The sequence below is a fragment of the Malaclemys terrapin genome, chromosome 18 (assembly GCF_027887155.1).
Source record: "Malaclemys terrapin pileata isolate rMalTer1 chromosome 18, rMalTer1.hap1, whole genome shotgun sequence".
Taxonomy (NCBI): Eukaryota; Metazoa; Chordata; order Testudines; family Emydidae; genus Malaclemys; species Malaclemys terrapin.
Genome location: NC_071522.1, coordinates 6,527,875 through 6,548,254, shown reverse-complemented (window position 1 = coordinate 6,548,254; position 20,380 = coordinate 6,527,875). Strand labels below are relative to the sequence as shown.

Below are 20,380 nucleotides of genomic sequence, written 5' to 3'. Positions count from 1 at the left end.
TGGCATGTCTCAGTGAAGTGGAAAGCATGTTGTACTCTGGGTTTTCAACTCAGGCATGCCACAGCTGAAAGGCCAGCTTGTGCTATACTTTACACTTCAGTGACAGGCGTGCCACATGTCACAAAATGCAGCAATACAACGCTATAAAGTGCTGCTGTCTCAGTGGGATACAGAGTCTTGTTTGGCTGTATATAATTTTATATACTGTAATAATCTGTTTGGCTAATCGCACTGTTAAACAATAGAATACCATTTATTTAAATATTTTTGGATGTTTTCTACATGTTCAAATATATTGATTTCAATTACAAAACAGAATACAAAGTGTACAGTGCTCAGTTTATATTTATTTTTGATTACAAATATTTGCACTGTAAAAAACAAGAGAAATAGTATTTTTCAGTTTCCCCCATTGCAAATCCTGTAGTGCAGTCTCTTTATCATGAAAGTTGAATTTAGAAAGGTAGAATTATGTAAAAAACAAAAACAAAAACAAAAAAACAACCTGCATTCAAAAATAAAACAATGTAAAACTTTAGAGCCTACAAGTCCACTCAGTCCTACGTCTTGTTCAGCCAATCACTCAGACAAAGACGTTTATATTTGCAGGAGATAATGCTGCCTGCTTCTTGTTTACAATGTCTCCTGAAAGTGACAACAGGTGTTTGCATGGCACTGTTGTTGCCAGCGTCACAATATATTTACCTGCCAAATGCCCTAAAGATTCAGATGTCCCTTCATACTTCAACCACCATTCCAGAGGACATGCATCCATGCTGATGATGGGTTCTGCTCCATAATGATCCAAAGCAGTGCAGACCGATGCATGTTCATTTTCATCATCTGAGTCAGATGCCACCAGCAGAAGGTTGATTTTCTTTTTTGGTGGTTTGGGTTCTGTGTTTCCACATCGGACTGTTGCTCTTTTTAGACTTTAGAAAGTGTACTCCATACCTCGTCCCTCTCAGATTTTGGAAGGCACTTCAGATTCTTAAACCTTGGGTCAAGTGCCATAGCGATCATTAGAAATCTCACATTGATACCTTCTTTGCGTTTTGTCAAATCTGCAGCGGAAGTGTTCTTCAAATGAACAACATGTGCTGAGTCGTCATCCAAGACTACTACAACATGAAATATATGGCAGAATGCGGATAAAACAGAAAAGGAGACCTACAATTCTCCCCCGAAGAGTTCAGTCACAAATTTAATTTACACTTTTTTTTTTTAATGAGCATCATCAGCATGGAAGCATGTCCTCTGGATTGGTGGCCGAAGCATGAAGGGGTATACGAATGCTTAGCATATCTGGCATGTAAATGCCGGCTACAAAAGTGCCATGTGAACGCCTGTTCTCACTTTCAGGTTACATTATAAATAATAAGCAGGCAGCATTATGTCCTATAAATGTAAATGAACTTGTTTTTCTTTGCATTGGCTGGACAAGAAGTAGGACTGAATGGACTTGTAGGCGCTAAAGTTTTACATTGTTTTGTTTTTGAGTGCAGTTATGTAACAAAAAAAACCTAATTTGTAAATTACACTTACACAATAGAGATTGTACTACAGAACTTGTATGAGGTGAATTGAAAAATACTATTTCTTTTGTTTATCATTTTTAAAGTGCAAATATTAGTAATCAAAAATAATAATAAGTGAGCACTGTACACTTTGTATTCTGTGTTGTAATTGAAATCAATATATTTCAAAATGTAGAAAAATATCCAAAAATATTTAATAAATTTCACTTTGTATTCTATTGCTTAACAGTGCGATTAAAACTGCGATTAATATTTTTGAGTTAATCACGTGAGTTAACTGAGGTTAATCGGCAGCCCTAATTTTTATGTTTTAAACTTCTTCTGAGAAATCTTCTGCTACTTTGCTCTGTGTGAAACATGAGGAGCATTAACTGTAAGTACAGTATTGTTTAGCATACCGAGAAACTACATTGTAAGAGTTTTTTAGAATTTTTCTTTAGTGTTTTTCAATGCTTTTTCTTTATCGAACTGTAGTTTTTGTGACTGAGTTTTCCAAAGTTTGCTCTAAGCGTTGTGGTACGTTGTACAGTATAACTATTTGTGAGTGTCCTCTTTGGTTTTTCTGAAAGTTAATAAACAATTTCACTGTACATGTATCCCCGGAAACAGAATCTACTGTACTTATTAGTAGAGACAGAAAATAACCTTACCTTGTATAATTGGTTTACAGTGTAATGAGCATTCTTAAACCTATAGGTGCCAACTTAGTCAAGGGGTGTATATACTGATCGTACCTCAAGGTCCCTTTTAATACCTTTTCATAGACTCATAGAATCTCAGGGTTGGAAGGGACCTCAGGAGGTATCCAGTCCCACCCCCTGCTCAACGCATAGATCCCAACTATACCATATTACGGTGCGCTGGCAGCGCCTGTGTCTCTCAATTGGGAAATCTATATATTGCTGAGTAACTTCATGATTTCCTGGCTGGAGATCATTTAGTTCCAAATATTACACTTGAACGAATACAGATATGTAGCTTGCTTGCTGCATGATTGATGCATCAAGTCTTCACTATCTTTCCCCCCCCCCAGGAACTGTTCCCCTCTTTTGTTTATTTGGTCTCAATTCCTTTTGAAGCCTTTTATTCCGTGTTGTATAAAATGCCTCGAACATTCATGCCGCTATGAGAAATGCCATTTGTGATCACTGAATGGTGCATGCATGTTCTGTGCATACTGTGTTCTAGTATTACAGTAAGTGGATGCACTTGATCTTTTGTAGGGGAGGGCTGGCCCTGCCACTTACAAGCAGCACTTGACAACTGATTCATGGAATGATAGTTACAACAACTTCACGGGAGTCTGTACGCCCAATCCTCTTCACTGAAAGTATCAGCTAGTGAGTTATGGATAGTGATAAAACTGCGAGGAAAAAGCCCTCCTTGAATTATGAGTACAGAATAGTTATAACTCATTATACTATCTATGTGAAAAGAGTATGATAGGAGGAGGTTTGCCCATACACACATGTAACTTCCTATAGCTGGGTAGAAGAAGAAATATATGCAAACAGTTGTTTAAAAGTTGACTTTAGGTAAATATTAATGTTACATAGGAGAATTATAATTAATTGTACTTGTATGAATTCTCCATCTTCACATTCACTAAATTCCAAAAACAGGTTCACTTTATTCCATCTTTACTATCCCTGTGAAGAGTTCTGAGGCAAAAAAAAGTACAGTAATTCCTGGCATCACTAAGGCTTTTTACTAATAGAAGTTCATAATCTCTTTCAAAGATGCACTTCTGTAAACTCTTTTTACTAGACGTAAGCATAGCCTTTGCCATATCCCCTAAGTACATTTGATGTAAAAGGCCAATAGATAGCATAAATAGATGTCTATGACCTTTAAAATGAACTTGTGAACCAGGATAGAGTAAGAAAGGGGAGAGCAGATTTAACACGCAAGTATGTATATACGTTATGATTTTATTTTAAAATATATGCACATGCGTATGGTTTAAAATATATTTATTTTAACTTCTGGACTTGTAAATGTTGGGGAAAATGTTACGGAACTTGATTTTTTTAATTATCTGTAAATTGCATTTATCTATTTGGAGTTTGTCTTTAAATACAATTTAATTTCTGTAATTGCTTTTGATAATGATAGAATGCACATAATTTACATAACTGTGTTTAGTTACCATGTTGTCTTCCATAATTTATAACAAGGCAGCTAATCAGCCATATAATAATTTGCATGTGTATATGAAATGTTTCTGTATGCCATACTTGCAGTGTCTATATATGGTATAGCACTACAGAAACATTTCATATACACGTACAAATTATTACAATGGTGGTTAGCTGCCTTGTTTATAAATTGTGTGTGTGTGTGTGTGTGTGTGTGTGTGTGTGTGTGTGTGTGGTTACATTCATCTGAGAATGGATAATATCATTTTACAGATAGGGAAAATGAGGTACAGATGGGTCTAGTGAATTGTTCAGGAGCATATGAGGAGTTACCATTTGAAATTGGAATACAGTCTCTTGCTCTAATTATTAGCTGTGCTGCCTTATGGAGAAATGACTTATCCATGAAAATTTAGGAAACAAGACTGTTACTTTTCAACTCAATGAATACATTAATATGTAAAATGACCAGTACTGGTATTAAGTATTGGTGTCAGTCCATGTACAAGGCTTAACACCTTAGAGTTACCTGGACCTGCCTCATGAATTGTCAGCTAAGGACTTGGACAGCAGTGTTACCTTCTTTCCTCACTCTCCACATCTCTTTTTTCTCTAGGGGTTGTAACTGTCAACATGAACTGATGTATGTAAGCATACTTCTGTGCCTACTTCATTCCTTGGCTCTGGAGGAACAGTTTATATGAATACTGTGCACGTAGTTGCTCATATAGTATGTATCAGGATATGTGTAGTTGCGGTTTTGGCAAACACACACCACTTCCTTTTTTTCTGCAAACATTTCCTGTCACACACGCAAAAACACTACAGTGTTCCTTTACCATATTTTATTTTTTCCTAGCTAGAACTCAGGTTCCCTATTTACCTGTTATAGAGCTGTTTTTTGTAGAGCTGATGACTGGTTTTTATAGTTTTCCACTATATGCCCAGCTATGAAGACAGAATTTAGCCCCTCCCTATTTGTGGAGGGATGGGGGTAGAGGATATGGAAGTTTCCATTGTTCTTGTTTGTTAGATTTGTTCTATTTAATTAATAAAGATAGATACAAGTGTAGTGCTTGATCTTTTGGAGTCTAATTCAAATAATGTAATGCCAAATCAAATATATTTCCTTCTTCTATTTAAAGGATTGGATTTAGTAACACATGGCTGTTTGGTGCAGCTTTTTCTTATTTAAAAATAAGAAAATTGCTTCCATGCTTCTTGCAATTTGTGGAACGTTTAAAATGTCTCTGCTGTTTTGTGTTTTACTGATACGTGCTCATTCTTGGAAAATGTCACTTTCTCAAATACCTTATTCCGTTTTTCATAACGTTGAATGACTGTTAAATATCATGAATGAAAGTAGTAAAATCTCTGATGTATAGAGAAAAACTTGAAATCAGTAACTGAAATAATTAAAAGCAGTTACTTGCAATGTTGATAGGTGATGTTTAGGCTATCTCTTGTAAAATATTTTACAAAGATGTACTAACAGTTGATATTATCCAACATTAAGAAAGCATATCTCTCCGTAAATGTACAGAATCCTAAAGACTGCATACTAGACCTGAAGATATATAGTTTTACTTTTAAGGTCCTTTAAAAATTTGCAGTTCTTCAATGCACTCTGTTTCAGTATAACTTTCTAGTGTTTGTATCTCTTGTTTAAACAAACAGAAACCACCAGATATTGTACACAGGAGTTTTGTGAGTTGAAGAAATTTAATTAGTGTCACTGATAGTATTAAACAAGTAAAATATCACTAAAAGAATGTAATGCAGTCATTGAATGCTAGTATTCTAAAGGCTGTTGGCAGAAATTTCCTTTCTTAATAGAAGGGTAGTTTATCAAAGAGATTCAGCATGTCCAGGAAGAGCTGGAGCAGTGACAGACATATTCTAGTAGTTATATTCTTTTTTTACAGAATCAAGATTTCTTTGCTGAAAATTAAATTGTGCTTCAAAATAGAATAATCAAATAAGGCCACCTGACATCATTTTGAAACAGTGTAATGGCAAAAGAGCTTTTTTTTAAATTATAAAACAGACTTTCATAGACAGCTGCCAAATGGAAAGAATGGTTTCCAGATTTTTTTTATTCATACTTTTTTGGGCTTGTGTGAATTATTGATAGATATGTCATAACTCTGTGAGAGAAATGACAAAATGTCTGATGCTTTCAACTGAAAATAGCAGAGTTGCAGTAGCTATAGAAACTTGGTTCACATGGATAGTTTTAAACTTACAGAAGTAGAATTTACTAATTCACATGCAATAAAATTTACTAATCCACACACATAAACTTACTCCAATTTTTTTTAACAATATTTCTCAGAGTAGCTCCAATGTGTGAATTATTTCAATAGACCTCAGTGGTACTACTCATAAGTAAGGCAAGCAGGATTTGACCTTTAAAGTACAGAGTGCTATCATGAAGTATGGTATTGCAGTTCCAACACTTCATTATTTTTTACAAAATGTTAGTAAATATACTGTGTTATATTTAAACTAAAACTACATTTGTCAAAGGGCTGGTCTACACTGGGGGGGCAATGTAAGATACGCAACTTCAGCTACGGGAATAGCATAGCTGAAGTCGACATATCTTATTTCAACTTACCTCCCGTCCTCATGGCGAGGGATTGACGGCAGCGGCTCCCCCATCGACTCCGCTACCGCCGCTCACCCTGGTGGAGTTCCGGAGTCGACTGGAGTGCGTTCGGGGATCGATATATTGTGTCTAGACGAGACGCGATGTGTCGATCCCCAATAGATCGATCGCTACCCGCCGATGTGGCGGGTAGTCTGGACGTACCCAGAATAAAGGAGCCGATTATGCTTGGTGACACACGTCTGCTGCTTTGTCATGCCCGCTCACTTAGCCCAGTCCATGCTCATTGAAGTCAAGAGGCATCTCTGTCCATTGACTTTGGTGGAGATTACATTTGGCCCTTACTAATTTTCACAAATCAGTCATTTGCAAAAGATACCCCATTTACCTCTGCTGTGTCATATAGAGTAACTCATATGGAGTCATGATTTAGTCTGTTACTCTTAAATGTTGATTTCTGTTTAAAAACTAAACATTCAAAAAATTGTAAGATCACATTTGATCACAGGTGTGTTATTAGAACTGTCACCGACTAAACATAAATCTTAAGTTTATTTGCCATGGATGTACTTGCTGGTAGAATTTTTTTTCTAGCTATACAGAACTCTTCCTGCCATTTATGCTGCCTTGCACATTAGTGCATAAAATATAAGGTCATTATATGAAGAAGGTAAATAGCCTCTTTCCAGCTGCTGCTTGTAAACTGATCCCTGCCTGAGGTGCCAGCATAGCTATGCTACATGTCCCTCTCTGTATCTGAAATTGTATCATCCTGAATTACATTACATCTAGCTCCATCTTCCCTTAATTATGCACCGAGTTACATTACATCTGCCTTGCTGTATGCTTGCAGGCGACTTCTTCCTTCATTCACTTATGACAGATGATACACAAACAGCTTCTCCTTTTCTCTTACGGTCTCTTGGTTTAAACAGTCCTCTGGATTCCCAGTCATTAAGGCCAACTTCCTCTGATAGCTCTTTGTGGTGGGGTTTATTGATAGTGCTGAGATTGCAAAGAATCGCCCCAATACACTTGCTGGGAGGTGCTGGTCTTGAAGGCTCCCCTCGCTATACTTACTTTAATGAAACTCTTTTCTTTGTTTTCAAGAGTGCCTCTTTTGAATTCGTCTTCCTTTGGGATAGCTGTCTAACAGTCGCTGTTATGCATTTGTGATCTATGCTCTACTCCACAATTCAGTCTGAGAAGTGTTGGTAGCTTTCACTCCTCTTCAGATTCCCTCTAGCTTTTAGAATCTGTGGCATTTAGTGAAGGGATATTTTGTAGCAACTGCAACTTCTCTAGTTTTTTTTTTTTTTTTTTTTTATACATCTGACATCTTTCTCTCACTTTTGTTCTCACCTACTTAGTCTTCTTAGTGGATTTGGTAGAGATCTTAATTTCGTGGGCTTCTTTTACTGATCTAATACAGTTTTTCCTGTACTTCATCCCTATCATTTTCATTCTTCTAGGTTAATGTTCCTGACCTTTCCTCTGACCATAATCTTTCCTGTTCCTCATTGTCTTGATTTCTTAATAAAGAAAACATCTCTGTCTGCATTTACAATTTCCATTACATTTTGTTTGATCAGAGCATGTTCTCTCTAATCAAGTGCCCTTGTTGTTGATCACTTATTTATTCTGCTGACCTGACCTACTCTTATTTTTATAACTTTTGGTTAATTCTGTCATTAAAGTTTTTAACCTAATTATCTTAAGTTATTCATTCATTGGAAAAGGAAACTTTAGTATGCAAAGGTGAAGTTATTAAGTACATCATGAAGGTAAGCTGAACCTTGCTTGCAGGAATATTTTCAGCTATTAGTATGTGATCTATTTACAACACTGGTTTCCAGAATAAAGTGATGGGAGGGGGCAGGAGTTAATTTGCACAGTTATTAGGAGGTAATATGGTACCATAACAAGCCACTGCATCATTATAGTGTTTCCAAATGAAGATTCTATTCATGTAATGTAGGTTCATCATCATTATACAACATGTGCTATTGATACCACAACTTCCGCTTGTTATTCCTGAGGGCTATCGTTGTATGTCTCGTCAGTAAAATTACGTATCATACATGCCCAGGGGCAAAACGAGTTGGCTAAATTTGTCAAAAATAGGAATGTAAAGTTAGGGTCCTAAATCCAGATTTTGACACTTGCCTGTTTATCCAACAGTTCTCATTGACCTCAGTTTCTGAAAATCCTGAGCCTAACCTTTGCAATGGCAGTACAATATTTAAAATAAAGGGAGATGATGGAAAATTAACCTTCTTTCAGAAACAGGAATTTTATTAAAGCTAGATAATTAAGGGGAAAGGTCTTCTGTAAACAGAAACCTTTCTGAAGTGGTCGGTCTTTCAGAAAAGTGTATATTCTGATTTTTCTCATCCCGAAGGTTTGGTCTCATGTCACTAAGCTGTTTCATGTTTTCTGTTTTCCTCTGTGTGTTTTTTTTTTTTATGGATGGTCACGCTTGTGACATGAGAAAAAGTTTGTCCTTCTGAGCAGGTTATTCTAAATCTTTCTGTGCACAAGATATAGTCTTATGTCAGGTCCTTTGGTCTTTTCTTAAAGACCATAAGATTTGCTGACCTTAAATGTTTTCCTATTCAAGTATAAAAATTAGGATTCCTCTTGGTGTTTTTAAACAGATTGCTGCTGCATTAAGTTTTATAGCTATATAAATATACTATATAATGGATGGTATATTTGCTAGATTGTATACTTGTGTGTGTACATTCATCTTTCCACTCAGAACTACTACAAATGGAGCAACTCTCATGTTTTAAAAAAACAACAACCTGTGAATGAACGGTACCTGTATCATAATACACATGCACAGATATACTCATTTGCCAACTGTACAAGGCATCGGTTACAATTTTTTTCTTCTAATATCTCCACAGTGCAATGATGAGTTGTGGAAACCAAATCAAAACAATCCAAGAGCCTTGTGGAATTCTTATATTTTATGTTTACAAAGGGAAACTTTTTAAGTGCTATTGGTGAATTTAAGGCTCTGAGTCTTCAGTGATTCATTTCATATCTCTATACTAAGCATCTGTTTGGACAGCTAGGATACAATAAAAATATGGATCATCCACCCGAATTATTTTTTAAGTATTTTATTTCTGACAGACTTAAGAATATTATTACCCCAGGTAAGGAAAGCATAGTCTCCACATTCCTGTTTGAAGATCACCATCTGTCCACTTGTGTTACTTTACATAACTATCTTTGAGACACTGAATTATGATCAGTGTTCTTCTGACCACGGAGAACTGGATGGGCTGTCATCTTTTATCTGCTAGAGGGTTTCCTACTTATCTCAAACTTCACTTGTTTTATAGTCTTCTGGAGACATCAGCTTGTGTTGTCTTAATTAATGCAAAGTAGACCTTTCAATAACCAGTGTATTTTATGTTAATTGAGTAAGGAGAGTAGGGAGCATACATGACCTATTGGTGATTTTAATGTTAATCTATTTCAGAAAGAAAACAAGATGGAGCAATTTATTACCTTCTCAGTTTTGTGATGTGTTGCATTCCATGGGCTCCACGACTTTGTGTTCTGGTTTTCAAGCAAAAGTTTTCAAATTCTTTTGAAAAAGATTGTTTCCATGCAGTCCATGAAGTGAAGTTTTTACTTGTTGTTCCACAGTAGTTGAGATACCTCTATTTCTGTGGTACAAATTTAAATGTACTTCTGTTAATTATGTTAACATAATTGGTGTCTCTTCAAACACATTAAAGATTTGAGTGTGTATCTGTTTGGCCATTGGTTGCTTAGCAAAGAAAATTCCTACATTAAATATTTTGTCTCAGTAAACTTTCCAAGATCCTTAGAGCCTCTGGTAAAGGATAATGTTTTTGATTATTTTCTGTGTATCCTGTTATATCTTATTGAACACACATTTATGATTTTTAATATAAATCTACTTAGAATTTTAGTATTTTCTCTATATTAATAATAACAGAGTCCAGTAGTAAAAGGATGTGCTTGGAGTAAGTGGTATGGAAGGAGGAGATTAATATTCTTAAATATCTTTACCTCTATCAAGGTCTAGCTTAAGTGCTTAGTGAAAAAGAGTTGGTGGGGCTAGATTTTCAATAATTCCCAGAATCGGGGCCATATTTTCAGGAGTGCCCCCATGTAAGTACCTAAATGAAGTGGCCAGATTCTCAGAAGTGCTCAGAATCCAAGTGGCCACCGAGGCCTTTTCTTAAGTAGGAAAAAAGTGTGGTTTTGAGTTTGCTAACTCAGGTTAACTACTTCAAGGTAAAATCTTAGTGCAGACAAGGCAATTTGTAGCTTTTACACAAATTAGCAAGTACAGTTAAAAATTAGGCTCCCCTGTAGTCTTTAACTCAACTTGTTATGGGAGAACTTAGTTGTTAACTGGTTGCTGAGCTCTTTTGAAAATTTAGCCCAGTAGCTTATTTCTGGTCCTCAGTGCATCTCATAAGAGGTGCACAGCTTCTTGTAGAATTAGATGCAAGATGGCCTGGCAAAACTTTCTAGATTCCTAGATTTCAGTAATTGTCTAATATGGTTGTAACATAAAATTATAAATTATCTGTAAATGTCTAAGTTGAGTCTTAGAATGGTAGGAAAGTATGTGTAAATGTTAATGTTTTTATATATAAAATGTGAGTGTGATGTACAAAAACTTGCAGAATGCTTGCAACTCTCACTGACTTCACTGTTGTTGCTCTTGTTAAAAAATTCTGTTGATTGGATCCAACATCTTCAGATTCTCATTGTTCTAAAATATTTGACATTTCCTGTATATTTTGGGGGGGGGGGTCCAAAAGTAAATAGAAGATCATAGGAACAACTTGCCAGACCATGTGCAATAGGAAGCGAGAAGAAAGGTATGGTTTGCAAGAAAGCTTTGAATCAAAGCGTGGTGAAATTCAGTGTACTTTTGATCCAAGCCACATTTCTCTTGCAGCATTAGCCTTTCCTTTTAAATGTGATGTTATTTGTTTTAGCCAAAGCTGCTTCCTCATCTACATGAATATTGGTAAAATGATATTGTCATGACCAGCCAAGGGGAAGGCATCATGTAAAAGAAGTAGAGAACAATCTGAAGAAGTTGGTTTTTTACCCACAAAAGCTTATGCCCAAATAAATCTTTTAGTCTTTAAGGTGCCACCGGACTCCTCATTGTTTTTTTAGCCCACCATGTTGCCAGCCTGAGGGTCCAAGGGATATTAGAGATTGTGCTGTTTTTGTTCCAGACACTACATGAGATTTTACCCATTCCTAAACACAGTTATTTCTGCTAAGCCTGTATTACCAGACTGTATGTGTGTGTGTGTGTGTGTATGTGTATGTATATATATATATACACAGAGAGAGAGATACCTATCTCATAGAACTGGAAGGAACCTTGAATCCAGCCCCCTGCCTTCACTAGGAGGACCAAATACTGATTTTTGCCCTAGATCCCTAGGTGGGCCCCCTCAAGGATTGAACTCACAACTCTGGGTTTAGCAGGCCAATGCTCAAACCACTGAGCTATCCCTCCCCCTGTAGGTTTGGACCTTAGCAACAAATTATTTTGACTACTTTTCCCTAGTGCCTTTAATGCTGAGAATCTCACTCATGATGTTGTCCAAATGCCAAGTTTAATTATCAAGATTACAGGGTTGGTGTGCACACAAATTGCACAGCAATAACAAGAGGTGTGAATTTATAGTCTGACTTTACCTAAATCAACCTTAATCACTTCTGTTCTGAAATAAGAGAGTTCCATGCACAGACTTGCACGAAAATGGTTAAATTGGCTTTAGGAAGCAGATTTAGTTAAATCAGGGCAAGTTGGCAAATAGATCGGCACTTGCTTTCCAACATCCTCTAGTAGTAATGAACTGCTAATTGAAGGTGACTGATTGTTGTGTCCCATCTTTTGGTCTTGTAAATGGTTGACACTGATGTTCCCTCTCCTTTAATTATTAACGTAGGTATGTGCCTGGAGCAAATGATTCTTTCCGAAAGAATTTCTGTGGGAGTTAATTATGTGTTGTTGTTTTTTGAACATTTTTGTGTGCATATTGGTTCTCAACAGTATATGCGTATTTTGCACACCATATTCTTGTTGGATTCTAGATAGGAAATGCATCGTATTTGTGTCCTTAGTTCTCCAGAAAAATTCTTGAGCAGCCTAGATCCAAAACACAAGCAAGTATTGTGTCAGGAATTGTGTAAAATGCTGTAAAATAAAGCAGATATACGCAAAAGGAAACACATTCTCTTTACCCATACTTAGTATGTTTATTCAGCTGGCAATTTGTGCTGCTTCATATTCATTGACCTAGAAATAGCCATCATTTTAATGCACTCTTGGAGGAAAAAAAGGTGTTATAGAAGAGAACTGCCACATCAAAGCCTCTCTCCAGCTTGTGAAATGGTATCCACCACTACCCTTCTCAACTCTATTGTAACACTCAGCACTTTTTTCTATCTACAGAAAGTTTGCCCTTTTATTAAGAAATGGCTGTAGAGTTTTATTTATAGTAAAATGATAAAAGCAACACAAACTATTTGAAAAGATCAGTACTGTTTAAACAAGAGTCTACAATAAATGTAATGTGGGTTCTGCATGTCTATATAGCAGAAGTTGCCATGTGATTCAACTCTTGCCATATAGTATAATATGTATCCATTTAAGTAAGTGTTAGAGTGAAATCCTATGTAAATAGCTAGAACAAATTTAGAACTGCATACTTGTCAAGTGACCCATATTTTGTGGGTCAGATCCGCTGTTCCGAAGTCTGACTTTGGGATCAGTGAAATTTTAAACACTTGTCCGACTGTGGTTGTACAGAAAAGGTTCGTGGCTGTTCATTACCATGGAATCAGTGTAATAATACTTTCCTCTCCCTTTCCAAAGACAGGAGGCTCACATTCATCCTTTTCCTTCCAAAAAATTTTGGGACATATGTAGAATGTTGAAAGAGGATCCCAGAATGACCCTCTTCTTATTACTGGACCTTTGGCAGGTTTAAATATGTCCCTAAATAATTTGGAAAAACTGGTTTTGTCCCATGAGAATTAGATTTAAATTAGTTTGAAAGCAAATATTTTCTTTTTTGCTGTTATTTCACTTATATAACATACTCTCGCCTCCTTTTCTTTAGCTTACCTTTATCACAAAGAAGAGTTTGTTTTGTACAACTGAGGAAGGTTTCACTGTACTAAAAAAAAAAAGATTTTATTTCTCTTAAAAATACCAATAACAACAACACTGAATTTATGGATTAATCTTTTTTGGAAATTAGCAAATTCATGACATGCTGGGAAATGGACCTCAACATTATTCATAAACAGGTTATTTAATTAAACTATATGTATCTGTGCAAATCTTAAAAAAAAAATAAGATTTCTGATACAAAGATAAATTTTGTTGAAATCATTTAATCATTGAACCAAAAATGGGATGCTGTTGCTTGGCCTTTTGGCTAAAATCCAGTATAATAAGGTGTCCAGAGACATTTGCACAGAGCACATCACAGGACACCGTCAGTACTAGGACGAGTAAACAAGACCGCCGGTCAGGGAAATAACCCACTTGCTTCCCTGCTGAACTAAGGGACGCACCCCACCCATGTACCTATTCCCTACACCAATACTGACTTGGACTCTAAATACATTCTATGGGTTTCATACCCGAGATCACTTATTCACTGACGCTTTAAAAACTCCCACACCCCAATCTGGGTCTATGCTTGTTACGTGCTATGTATGTATCTTGTGAACCTTGTAACCGCTACTTGTAATCTCTCATGACTCAAGCCTGACCCCAGATGTACAGTACCTTCCTTCTTAACTTGTGTAAACTTGATTTTAAACATTAGCTTTAATAAATGTTTAATATCTGTGTTCTCTACCTAGAGATGATATCTTGCATTTGCCATCTCTGGTGGGGAATTAACTGTGAGATCATGTTATGACTTGTCTTGTCCTCCTTTCTGCATTTCCTAGTGTGTTTGAAATGATAGAAAAATCTTGCCTCCAAGAGGAGAGATTTATTTGTGCAGAGAAATAAGTTGTGATGTGTTACTCTTTTGTAGCCTGTTTTGTAGCTTATTACAGTAATATAAATAGCCTGTATTTTGTGTAACTTAATTTAAAAATGGTTAAATTTTATAAAACTTGTTTTTAGTTACACTGTAATTACAATGTAATTACACTGTGGTTATGCTTTTTGAAATCTGTAATTATCACTGTTTATCATAACTAGTAAATTATTGAATTATTTATTATTGCCCATTTAGTTGCAAACATGAAATGATCATAAGTTTGATGTTATCCATTTTTATACCTTTAACAAGAATATAACCTTATCACCAGAAAGTTAACTACATGGGTTGCATTGAGAGCTAGTCATTGACAGCAGATTGTACTGGATTATGTAGAATTATAGGAAATGCCTTTCTTGGACACTGATGTTTCAGATCCTTGAAATTCATTACTAGCCACACTACTGTAATAAAATCCAAAAGGGCTATAGTTAATGCTATAGGTAAGGTTTCTAATAACAGTACAAAAGTCTGAAATGATTGAACAAAATATTCTGCAAACTGAATTTCCTCCCAAACCCAAGTCATATTACTTTCCATCTCACTTCATCTGTATATCCACACCTCTTCATCCTATTCTTCTAGCTACTTTATCAATTTTATTTTACAAAAGCACAGAGTGTTGAGCTTCATTTGAATAGCCTTCCCATACTTTTTACTAGATCAGGCCTGGAGGGGCTAAGAAGGGGGAACAGAAGGACAAATCATGAATAGTTTGGTTTTAATATTTTTAAGACAATGGTTTTAAAAATGTTTTAAAATGTACAGTATCTAAACTTCTGTTTCTGTGATCCTTTCAGCACAAGCCCACCTTATTGCTGTGTGGACCTTTACTCTTTGCGAACAGGAGAGATGGTCAAATCCATACAGTTCAAAACTCCTATTTATGATCTGCATTGCAACAAAAGGTAGAAACTTTTCTTCACTCTCTTTGTATGGCTTTAGGATTTTAAAATATCATGCAGGCATCTCAGTTCTGCCAAAAGTAGAGCTTGGGTTTTTCACTTTTCAAGGAATATTTTGACTTAAAATAGGACAATAATACTTCTATAGTGATGACCATCTGAAAACACTTTACAGATATGAATGGATTAAGCGTCACGATGCCTTAGTGTGTAGGAATGTCAAGTATCCTCATTTTCCTTTTTATGGATTGGGAATCTGGGGCACAGTGCTGTTAAATCAATTAACATCTGTAAGTCAGTGTCTGAGCTGGCAGAACCCTTGTGTCTTGATAGAATATATATATAAAGACCTCGTATGCATTCTGAGTTGTATAAATAATAATTCTACTTATTTACATTAGAAGGTGGGAACTAGATAAAGCAGTGTATTTTTTCTGGACTAACACCACTTTGAATACCTAAATCCTGAAAGAGGATGGCTTAGAAATATCTAAGCATCAGGTCTGAAATACTGCGATTCTCTGGAACCACAGGTTCAGATTTTGTCAGGTTAACTCAGCCCTTCACATTTCTGAGGTAGATAAAACTGAATATCCTACACTGTGTTTTCAGTCAAAAGAGATACAAAGTCCAAATGAGGATAGAAATGATCCGTTGGCACTTCTAATAAGAGAGTTTACTTTGATGGCTTTGACCAAAATTTTCTTTTTCCTATCCCCACTAATGGACTGCCTTCATGGATGGCTACTTCTCTCTACCTCATATTATTAGTTATTTATTATTAACACTTTTTTACAGCATAGTTCATTCTTATATCTGAAGGTACTTTATAGAGGAGGGAACAGTGTCATTCCCATGTTACAGATGGAGAAACTCAGGCCTAGAGAAGTTGCTGCATTTCATTGGTGCTATAAGTATAGTTTGTGATGTACTCTGGGATCCTTCAAGATGGAAGGTGCTATAGAAATGTAAAATGTAATTTATTAAGAAATGCTCTAATTGAAAATATTTTGTACGGTGTTGATTTTAGCAGCATCATTTTAAACAGATTGATGAATGGTGTGGTGCAAAGTGAGAATTGAGAAAGTTAGAGATGAACAGGTGGCAACAGACAAATTTATTTTGGATATTGTGTAAAGAAATAAATGGCAGGATTGAATAAGTGTCAGTTTTAAGGGGAGAGAGAATAGCAAACTACATTGGGAAGAAGGAGATGATGATGATGAAATTAAAGGAATGAAAGGGTGAGGAGTCTAAAGACCGCTACAAATTTTATTAAAACAGACACTTCTCATTATGGCACCATAGAGAATATCAGTGTCTAAATTAATCAAAGATGAATAGTTAAAGGAAACATTAGAATATAGAACAATTGAACAGACCAGTAATTTTCATAACACAATAAAGTAATATAATTTGATGCTATAGTAGAATTAAAGGACTAAATAATATGTTAGTGTTAACTATCCACAATGAAATTCCGTATCAGTGGGACAGTATCAAATAACTGAGTAGAATTGAAGAAGTTAAACTAAGAATATAAAAGAAAATTTTCACAAAATAGGTCACTGTTCCTTTAACAGTCTGTCAGAAAGAGTTCAGTATGTATCTGTGCAACTGTCTCTTTAAAAATTTAAAGTTCCCTTGTGGACAGTGTGAAGATAGTAAATCTTTCCAGTCTAGTCTTTTTTTTTTTTTTTTTAAAGCAGAAGAAAAGTCCAATTGTAAAAACAGTCAAAAGGCAAAACATCATTCAAAGTCTCCCAACTAAAAAAAACTCTCTCCAGGTGCTAATGTTTTTTTTTTTTTTTTTTTTTTTCTAAGTGGTGAAAATGGAATAGCTACTTCAAAGTTGTGGGGCTGTATCAAGGGTAGTTGTTTTTCTGGAACATATCAGATTCTATTATCATCCAAGAAAAGTTCACTATTTCAGATTGAAAATGCATGAAAAATGGCCAGTTGAGGTTCTAATGTGGCATTAGCTCTACTGTAGACTAATGCAGTGCAAAATTGAAGTTTTTAAAATAAAATTTGAATAGCAGAAGAATAGAAAAAACATTCAGTATTTATATTTTTATATTCCAAAACCATCCACAATCTGTTAGGCACTGTCCATAAAGGAAAACACAGTCTCTACCTCTAAGAGCAGAAGACAGGAAATATGAGACAGATTGTGGAGAATGTTGTGATCAAAACAAATAAAATTTTTATATACATTACACTTAAAAAAAAAAAAAAACCTATACTTGACTACCTTTCAGTCTGTCCGTTATTAACTGGCTAATTTCTTAGAGACCGCCTGGAAGAAGTTACATATAAATGATACACTTCCTTTTTGTTTTTCTTTGCTGTGATTTAAACAGTTGGAATTCATTTTGTTAAACTAAAAATAGTTGACAGTAAAAGCAGTTAGGTTTGGGATAAAAATTAGTATTCATTTCAGACAAGACAAGTTGTAAATTATTGAGAAAAAAGAGGCTTTTACAACAGAAACACTCATGGACCCCTGAGCTATAATTTTCCTTCATGACATCACCTGTGTAGATTCCTGCTGTAAGACTGCATGTCCTGCCATTTGGCAACAGAACTCATTTCAAAGCACATGCTTTCCTGTTCCAGCATTGTAAATGTAGGGATATGAAAGCCCCCCCCAAAAAAACGTCCCTGAGTTCCTCTTTTTCTGTCATCCGAAGCGGATGCAGAGCCCATTCTTTCCCTTGCTTCTGGGTTTGTATTAGAATAGCTAGACTTCCTACCCTGCTACAGCAGTTCTAGAGTCTTATGCATGGAGGAAAGGATCCTAATCATCTGGAGCCAGGAGTTTCTTCTGAGTCTTTGCTGAAGAAGTCTTCAGTCTTATCAGCGAATGAGTCTAACCCTAGCCAGGGAAGTCCTCAAGTCCATCAGGACAGGAGTTCTTAGGATCTTTTGCCTATGAGTAGAGCAGCTAGATCTGCTTCTCAAAAGGAGCACCCCAAACTCTGAAAAGAAGTCTCTATGATCTCAGAAGAAGAGGCAGCATAGGGGCAAACAAGCACACCATAATATGTGCTAATTCTCTGGAGCTAATAGAGGTTGAAATGAAAGTGGTTTTGATTATGTCCCAGCACAGACATCCACCTTGGATCATAGAGATCCAAAAATCATAGAGCCTAGCTAGATCCAAGCTACTGAGATCCTTTGTTGGATCATATGACTTTGAGGTTGGGCATAAGGCGCTTGGCTTGGGAGATCCAATTTTGTGAGTGGGAGGCTATCTACATACATCCGCCCCCCAAAATATATGGCCCTTTGTTTTAAAGGCTCAAAAATGTAAGACAGTTAACATTTTTGCCAGGCTACAAAATTTCGATGTATTGGTATTTGCATGGTAAAAAACTGAAATTGCCAAAGGTAACTAGACAATAGCTGTCCCCTTGAACTTTTTTCATTGTCCTTGCATTTAGGATGCTGGTAATCCCTGGAAGTGGTTTATTACATAAAGCCCGTTTCTCTGATCTTTAATTCCATGGTACTGTGCTTTCATATGCGGGGGGAAAAACACTGTTGGTCTCTACTAACAGTAGTATTTACTATTAGTAGTTTGACAGATTTGCAATGAAATAAACAATGTGATTATTTCCAGGGTAAAAGACTTCCTTTTAGATTAGTCTGTGTGCTGATTGTGGATTTGATTATGATTTGAAACACTAAGGACAATGCAGGATCCTTGCAATTCCATTTTTTCTTTTCTAATGGACCTTTTATTACAGGAGGTATATCATAGATGCTGCACTACTCTGCATGGTATTTGTATACTTCCTGAAGAGCAGGTTATGTGGTGGGGATGAGACTGTCTTTAGCAACTGCCAGTTACTAGAGAACTGGCAGTTTGTTGCTCAAGAATTGAAATTGAAACAATTACATTTAAAATATTGAATCTTAAACCAACAGAATTAATGTTTCAAGTACACACGTTTTCATTTTTGTGTTTTTAGGATACTTGTTGTTGTCTTGCAAGAGAAAATTGCTGCCTTCGACAGCTGTACATTCACAAAAAAATTCTTCGTTACAAGTATGTATGATATTGGATTAAATTTCTCTGCTCTGGTGAATAGTTGTAGTCCCATAAAACAGACTTGGAGTTGTCAACAGAATCTAATGTATTCAAGTCAAAAAAGCACATTGCAGTGAATGTTGATCCCTAAAGGCCTATTTTTCTCCCCCCAAAATGCTAAGTATCTGCAACTCGTTTAGACTTCGTTTAGAGTTGCAGGTGCTGCTCCACCACCTCCAAGAATCAAGTCCCATTACTTCTGTGTATTTGTATTGTTTTGCATATTTGTCATCATACCTAAATTCTCATTTGTAGTGAAAAGAACTTTTATTAACAATACTTCTATTATTAGTTTGTTAAACCCTGCTCTGATTACTCTTGGTGCTCTGTGTTTTCAGCTGTAGATTTTATGTTTAATCTACATTGGATTGAATGTGATAATTCCAATGGTCTGTCAATTTTTTTGACTGTTCATTGTCTGTAGTCCCAGATCTATTTATCCATTATTATTTATTTTTATTGTGGTAGCACCTAAAGGTTAATGAGGTCAGATACACATTGTGCTAGGAATGGGCATATCTGCACAGAGCTGTTGCTACCTACTGAATTAGTAACTTAGACTGTTGGCTCAAACTTGGAGAAGTTGTTTGCTACTGACATTTGTTTCCTGATGTTGCTGGTGCCTTTTATGCCATTTTTAATTGTAGTCCTTGATGGTTGATCCTAACTGATAAGGTACACCCCAGAAGATCTGTCTCCAGAAACATCCCTGTGTCTGACATTGATATCTGTACTAGAGTAATTCATAGTGCAGTTGGAAAGACAGGATATTTCTCCTGACGTGGTTCCTGATTTGTCTGTGGAGGGTGCTAAAAATGGTACATGGTACACTTGGCCCGAAGACTGAGCATATCATGTATGTAACATTAAACCATGTTTAGTCCCAGAAGTGAAATGTAATCTCTCCAAACTGCTAATGAAGAGTGCTTGTGTTTGTTCACTAGCATGGCCTCTTCAAATAATTGTTTACTGATGTTTCCAGCATCTGATTGGATCATA

General features: G+C 35.9%; 1 protein-coding gene and 1 long non-coding RNA gene across 8 annotated transcripts in view; one reads left to right on the top strand and one right to left on the bottom strand.

The window, feature by feature from the left end:
- The window catches only part of BCAS3 (BCAS3 microtubule associated cell migration factor), a 483,012-nt gene that overhangs the window by 62,000 nt on the left and 400,632 nt on the right, over positions 1 to 20,380 (top strand). For all 7 annotated transcript variants that reach the window (XM_054008056.1, XM_054008054.1, XM_054008055.1 and 4 more), the window contains exons 8-9: positions 15,181 to 15,288; positions 19,263 to 19,339. In XM_054008056.1, coding sequence (XP_053864031.1) covers positions 15,181 to 15,288; positions 19,263 to 19,339 — 185 coding nt within the window. The remainder of the gene's footprint in view (positions 1 to 15,180; positions 15,289 to 19,262; positions 19,340 to 20,380) is intronic.
- Positions 1 to 20,380, bottom strand: part of LOC128825513 (uncharacterized) — a 41,781-nt gene that overhangs the window by 4,523 nt on the left and 16,878 nt on the right. The window contains exon 3 of the long non-coding RNA XR_008442687.1: positions 9,813 to 9,973. This is a non-coding gene — a long non-coding RNA (uncharacterized LOC128825513). The remainder of the gene's footprint in view (positions 1 to 9,812; positions 9,974 to 20,380) is intronic.